Consider the following 7,746-nt stretch of genomic DNA (forward strand, 5'->3'; position numbering starts at 1 on the left):
AGGCCTGATACAGAGTCGGAGCTAAAATGTTCACTCGAAGCGACTGACACGCAGCATACATTATTTTTATTAAAAGTGTACGTCACGCGGCCGATCGTCGCTCCGAGTGAAAATTTTAGCTACAGTACTGTATTATTCTACTTTCGCGCGTGTAAATTACAAAAAAATATATTTATAATCTTTAATTAAAATATAACCATTAATCTGATAATCGATATTTTTTGTAAATAATTAGCTTGTACTTTAAACTCACTTCTACGCTTTGAAAGAATTAAAAAAATTATAAACACCGTAGTTCGTAAGTTTATTTTGCTGTTTCATAACTTTTTTGAAAATGGTTGTAAAAAAGTTTTAAAGCATTAATTTTCAAGATATTTAAAATGAGCATTTTAGCTATTTTTTAAAATTATAATATAATAAAAACTTTCTGAGAAACATTAATTGGTTTATAACTAATTTTTTTTAATCATTTAAAGATTAGGTATGAAAAAAATAAAAAATTTATATTTTGTCGACAAAATGTTAAATAGGCATCTCATCTTTATAAGATTTCAAAGTTTGATCAGTGTATCATAATTATTTTGGTTATTATTGCGACCGTAAATTATTAATTAACATTTGATTGGTGCTAAAATATTCGTTTAATTTTCACCAGCTTCTGGAACTATAATCTAAACCAAGAAGGGTTTTAAGTCACCAAATTATTTAATTATTGGTAGATAATTACTTATCTAAAACTTTATTTGAAAATTAAAGATTTTGTTGGAAAAACCAGCATTTTCCGAGGAAAATTTTCGTCGGAGCAGATCGGAAAAAACACGTATCTATGCAGAATTTAATGACGGTGAATTTTTATTTGAGTGTTTTTGTTGTAAAGTTAAAATCTTCGGAGTTATAGAGCAATAATTGAAAAAAACACGATTTTCGGGCGCCATTTTGTTTATAAAAAAAGTAGCACACTATCTGAGGACTTTGCATTCCTATATTATTAATATATAGGATCTTATAATTTGATTTCAGCAATAAAATTGCTGGTAAATAACTTTTCCCAAAAATAACCTATTCTCCGATAATCAGCCCAGACTATCAGTAATTAGAGTATAGTAGAGAATATTCAGAGTATTGTAGGTACTAGGCCCTCTGCTCGTAATAAGCAAAATTATCTTTTTGGAATTTTAAGAACTTCAAAAGTGAATGTAAAAGCTGAACTGCAGTTTGAAGTTCAATCTCTTCTCTCTGCAATGATTTACTGACAGCGTTGATGCGTTCTAAAATTGTTACCAAAAACTCATTCATTATGAATGTTTCTTTTTTTGATATTTCTTTCAACAAATACTTTAGCCTCATGAACTGTTTCAGCTTGCTGATTAATGTCTTCAGCAAGAGTATGAAGAGCAGATTTGAAAGCGTTTTAACTTTTGGCAAAGGTCTTATGGCATGTGCTGCTTGTTCTTATAAGAACCAGATCGTGGCGAATGAGATGGCTTAGTGTAGTTTCAGTTAAGCATTTGATCATAACTTCCCAACGGTGGGCAGAGGATGAAAAAAAGTTGTACACAGACTGAACAAACCCAAAATACAATATTCCGTTTGAGGAAAAATACGTCAGCCAATCTCTTTTAATTTTTGTTCCACTGATTTGTTTTCGAAAAACCATATATTGTATAAAAATCTTGTAATGCCCTCAAAATTTCTTTTTGTCGCTGAAACACTTCCATCAAGGTTTTTACATTCTGAAGACCTTTCCCAATCCAAAATGTCCTTACTTCTTTAATTACTGTATTCCGCAATCCTATGCCATTTTCCGAATTTAGGACCCAATTTATCTTTAGTTTCAATTTTTAACTTGGTTTCGGTTTCTGGTTCTTTAACTTCTTGAACTGGAATAGAACTCTCGTTACATGTTTTTTCATCTTCTTCAGTTAGGGAAGCTATGTTTCCCTCAGTTATTTCTATTCCATCACGTACATTTTCATTGGTTGCAGCTTCACTAGCTACGGATTTCCGTGTGACACTGAGTTTCAATAAGTTTTGCTTCTGTTTTGGATTTTGATTAAGGATCTTTTCTTTGTCCTGATTTTTCTTGTGTTTTTTTGCTCACTTTCGAATCTTGTTTTCTTGTTTACATCTGTAGTACTGGTCCTTCTACCAAAGGGCATTCATTAGCGATGTATTCCCGATTTAAGAAAGCTTTTATTTCACCAAGTTATTTAATTATTTATAAATAATTACTTGCCCAAAAAATTTATTTGAAAATTAGAGATTTTGTTGGGAAAACCCGCATTTTTCGAGGAAAATTTTCATCGGAGCAAATCGGGAAAGACATGCCTCTATGTAGAATTAAATTGGGGCGAGTTTTTATTTGAGTGTTTTTGGTATAAAGTTAAAGTCTTCGGAGTTATAGACCAATAATTCAAAAAACACGATTTGGGGGCTCCATTTTGTTAATAAAAAAAGTAGCACACTATCTGCGGACTTTTCATACCTATGTTATTAATATATAGGTTCATAATATTCGATTCCAATGATAAAATTGCTGGTAAATAACCTTTCTTTGTACTTTACTAATTAGACCAACGTATTATACCTAACTATTTTTTTTTCAAAATTTAAAGATTATGCAAAACAGAGAAATTTTTATATTTTGTCGATAAAATATTAAATAAACATCTCATCTTTATAATTTTTATAAGTTTGATCAATGTTTCATGATTATTTTGGTTATTATTGCGATCGTAAATTGTTAATTAACAATTGAATTGTTGCTAAAATATTCGTTTAATTTTCACCGGCTTCTGGAATTACAATCTATACCAAGAAAGCTTTGATGTCACTAAGTTATTTAATTATTGATTAATAATTACTTACCTAAAACTTTATTTGAAAATTAGAGATTTTGTTGGGAAAACCCGCATTTTCCGAGGAAAATTTTCGTCGGAGCAAACCGGAAAAAACATATCTCTATGAAGAATTTAATTGCGGTGAATTTTTATTCTGGTGTTTTTGTTGTAAAGTTAAAATCTTCGGAGTTATAAAGCAATAATTGAAAAAAAAAATTTACTTTGTTTTGACCTGCGTAACATGTCTGTTTACCGTATAACCCTCCCAGCAAACCAATTAGCATAAGTTGGACGAATTAATATGATAACAACTAAGTGGCAACGCATCCCTTGTAACGGCATGTAAGTAGGTTTGAACAATATTACTATCTATTTGTTATTATTATTTTGAGTTTGGATGCATATTTAAGTTTGCTTAATGGTTTAATTTGTTTTTAATTGTTAATAATTTAAATTTCAACACATATTCACAAACTACATGCACCCATTTGCTCATATATGCTTATGAGCATTATAACTCATAGGTGTGCATTTGTAGGTATCAATATTCTGAAATGTCAACAGTTGAAAACCCTTATTTCAAAAAATTTTTTCGAATTTGGCTTTCTGTTAACACTTGTGCAACCAGATAATGTTCTAACTCTGGTTTTCTTTAATTGTAGCATTTAACTACTTGTAACGCCGACCTGAAGATGATCTGTATAATATAGAGATCGAAACCGGTCGTCAAAGTATAATTAAATGATTGTGAGTAAGTCTGTGTTTCATTACTACATTTAATATGGACTCACATATGCAACCCATTCAATATTTGAAAAAAATACGATTTGTCGGCGCAATTTTGTTTATAAAAAAAGTAGCACACTATCTGCGGACTTTGCATACCTATAATATATAGGATCTTATAATTCGATTCCAGCAATAAAATTGCTGGTAAATAACTTTTGAATTTTGCTAATTTGCCCAAAACACTAGGTATAGGCACCACAGCCAGTTTGGGGTAGGTGCTTTAAAATTTAAAAATTAAAATTAAATTTAGATATAATGGGTTTCACTTTTAGGTCTGGATCCCGCGTATGAAAAAAAAGTTGATTAATAGCAAGCTGAAAATTTGTTAATAGCTTAAGGGTGTCTAGTTGGATAAACTTTGATATATGGGAACACTGGAACAGGGGCAGTTTTAATTGTGGAACAGGTTAAAAATTTGGAACGGTCAGACCACGAAAACGGCACATTTATTTTGTCCGACAGAATAGACTTTAACTCTCCGAACAAAGATTAAACTCTCATGCAAAAATCAGACTGCTCTTTATCACCTGTCATAATTCCTGTCATTTGAAATATTCTACATGTGCCACTCATTAAAACGCCCATTTGGTGAAAAATAGTAGTCTGATTTTTGCATGAGAGTTTAATCTCTGTTCGGAGAGTTTAAGTCTATTCTGTCGGACAAAATAAATGTGCCGTTTTCGTGGTCTGACCGTTCCAAATTTTTAACCTGTTGCACAATTAAAACTGCCCCTGTTATAGTGTTCCCATATATCAAAGTTTATCCGAATAGACACCCTTAAGCTATTGACAAATTTTCAGCTTGCTATTAATCAACTTTTTTTTCATACGCGGTATCCAGACCTATTTGCCAAAGTTATTAAATGACTATTAAATGTTGGGCTTGCAATGCAGTGCATTATAAAAATAATCTTAAAAATATTAATAAAACAATCTTAAAGCTTTTGTAGGTACAGCGTACCTTTTAGGTAATGGGTGTATATAAAAATTGCCGGTAACATAAAGATAAAAATGGTGGTTAAAAGTGCTTTACGTCATCCCATTCGGTGCAACACCATCATCATCATCATCAGTAGCTCGACAACCCTTTTTGGGTCCTGGCTTGTTCTAGGATTTTCCGCCATTCTGTTCTGTTCCTTGCTTTGTTCTTCCAGTGGGTAATCTCAAAAGTGTTTTCAGATCTTGTTCCACTTGTTCCATGTATCTAAGTTTGGGTCTTCCCTTTGACCTTCTCCCTACTGGTGTTTGCTTCATTATGTGTTTTGGTGTTTCGGTCTCCAACATGGCCCATCCAGCGCAGACGTGCGATCTTTATGGATGTTATGACGTCGGGTTCGTTGTATGCTGCGTATAGTTCAAAATTATATCTTCTGCGCTATACGTCATTTTCTTTCACCCCCTTATATATGTGTCTAAGGATTTTTCATTCAAACGTACCTAATAAGTTTTCATCGCTTTTCGTCAGTGTCCATGTCTCTGATCCATATATAAGGACCGGTTTTATCATGGTTTTGTATATTTTGCATTTGTGCAACACCATATTGTTCGTAATATGATGAGTCATGAGTGCATGGTATTTTTAAAATTCTTCTAAAAAGCCACATCTCAAAAGCATCTAGCTTTTTTATTAAGTCAACATTGACAGTCCAACTTTCAGCACCAAAAAGAAGAATAGAGGGGATATAACATTTTACCATCACACAACGGATTTGCAGATTGAGTCTTTAGTTATCCAGAAATTTCCTCATTTTCAAAAAGGCTGCTCTTGATTGCTCTATTCTTGATCGAATTTCTCAATTCGGTTGATTTAGATCTTCAGTAATCCAGACTCCTAACTATTTTATTTTGTCCATTTGTTCAATATCTTCATTTTTTATCTGGATCCTTGTTATGACTTTACCGCTCTTACTGATAACCATGGTTTTTGTTTTCTTTAGGTTTATTGTTAACACTACTAAGCCTTACATCCAAAGTGTTGACCAAAATCATATTGAAAAGATTGCAGCCGGAACTAGATAAAAAACTGAAAAGCAACCCATCAGCCTTCCATGCCAAACGTTCCACCATGAACCACATTTGTACTCTTAGAATCATGGAACAAACAAAAAAAATTGAATAAAGATATATATGTGAGATTTATCGACTTCGAAAAGGCCTTTGACAGTGTAGATAGGGTACAGATGTGGAAAATCTTATTATATGGGATGCCACAATAACTCATAAACTTTATTAAACTCGTCTACGAAGGATACAAAGCCAAACTGGAACATTCAGGTAGGGTAACAGACAGTGGCGGCCGGTGAGGTAGTGCCATGGAGCCATGACACTACCTTATTTTTATGCAGAAACATATTTTTTTTATCTTTAAACCGTTTTAATGCCCGTTCATTTTTGTGCGTATTTCTTTTCTCTTTATAAATTATATAAAATCTGTCAACTGTACAGTGTAGTACGACCCTCGCCACCAAGGGCTCCCACAGGATATTTCCTCAGGGAGGGCAAAGGGTATTGAAACAAAAAATACAAGAAAAATTGTTTTGCTCTTTAAAACGCAACACGGTTAGTGTCAGTAAAATGTTACTTAAATAATAATTGAATTCTTCTGGTGTCCATCGCAAATAAATCAATTACTTTCTGCATGAAGTTTTCTATATTTTCTTTTATTTTTCTTCTGTGTACAGATAACACGCATAGCCCACTTAGACGATTGTTCGACATCGTATTCCTTATCCAGGTCTTCACACGTTTGAGAGTGCTGTAAAAAAGTATCGAGGTTGTTATATTGTAATGTAAGTTTTAGAAGAACTGAAACACATGGATAAGAATATAACGTAATAAAATTATAGTTAGTTACCTGAATGATCGCTCGATGGTGCAAGTTATTGGTGGCAGACAAAGAGCTATTTGGATGGCTTTTGCTACTGACGGCAAAAAGCAGGCATGCTCATGCTCAAGAACCTCTATTAAGTTCAGTTTTTCCAAGGCTTTGGCATCTATCTCCGTGTTTTTCCAAAGGTCGAACCACAGAATTGATTGCTCCTTAAAGTTGTCTAACAATTCACAATACGTGCTGTTTATATTGTTAATAGACTTTTCAAAATCTTCCTTAGAAAGATCTTTCATGATTTTATGGTGCAGATTGAAAATTTCAAATGATGGTTTGTTTCTATCTGAAAACCTATCTTTCAACGATTGAACCAAAGAATCCAAATAAGGCAAGAAAATGGACTTTCTATAGTATTCGTTGATAGTCTGGGTAGAGTGATTTGGTCTGTGAACCTGTTTCGCAGCAACACGAGGACATGTGAGCTCGATTCCAAGCTTGTTTGCTGTTGTTTCAACATTTGCCATAATGTTATCAAACTCTTTTTCTCCATTTTGTCGGTCTGAACTGAATAGCTCAGTAACCTTCTGAATGTGTTTTGATATCTTCAAAATATCTAAACTGACACCTTGTAACATTTGCGTAACGATTTCTAACTGGGCAGATTATTTGGCAATCACATGTAGACATATCACAAATGCTGTATTTGTAACTGCGCAATGAAGCTGGAAAGCTTTCTGCCTTGTGTCACGGTTACCTTCAGTCGATAGAGTCTGAAGTGCTTCAGCGATGCTAACAAAGTGCTCACTAAACTTTCGAATTGCTTTATATTTTTCGGTCCATCTGGTTTCACATAGTTTTTGAAGAGTTCCCACTATTGCCTTTCTTTGGCCATTCTGCCGAAAAAATGTTATAACTTCTTTAACTGTGCCAGTTGTATTCCTGATTTGTGGTATGTCATTTAAATCATTGACTACTAAATTTAGCCGATGACTGGCGCAATGAAAATATAGAGCTTTTGGGTATTTCTCAGTTATTCTTTTATGTACTCCAGTTATTTCCCCAGCCATTGTACTACAACCATCATATCCTTGGCCAACTGCATTTTCCAAGTTCAAGCCCCAATTTGTTAATGTTAAAGTAATAGCATTTGCTATATGTTCAGCATCTAAACTTTTTAATGGGGTGAAACCAAGGAAGTCTTCTCTGATGCAATTTTCACTTTTATCAAAATATCTCACGCCCAGAGAGAGTTGCTCTGTACCAGTAATGTCCATTGCTTCGTCTGCTAAA

At 33.3% G+C, this 7,746-nt stretch overlaps 1 protein-coding gene across 1 annotated transcript; it reads right to left on the reverse strand.

Moving 5' to 3' along the window:
- Window positions 1–1,770: 1,770 nt before the first annotated feature.
- Window positions 1,771–7,091, reverse strand: LOC126888529 (52 kDa repressor of the inhibitor of the protein kinase-like). The gene is made up of 3 exons (XM_050656870.1): window positions 6,484–7,091; window positions 6,261–6,384; window positions 1,771–2,037 (listed from the first exon to the last, which is right to left on the reverse strand). The coding sequence occupies exons 1-3, from the start codon at window positions 7,089–7,091 to the stop codon at window positions 1,771–1,773; spliced, it is 999 nt and encodes a 332-aa protein (XP_050512827.1).
- Window positions 7,092–7,746: the final 655 nt, after the last annotated feature.

The sequence above is a fragment of the Diabrotica virgifera genome, chromosome 7 (assembly GCF_917563875.1).
Source record: "Diabrotica virgifera virgifera chromosome 7, PGI_DIABVI_V3a".
Classification (NCBI taxonomy): Eukaryota; Metazoa; Arthropoda; class Insecta; order Coleoptera; family Chrysomelidae; genus Diabrotica; species Diabrotica virgifera.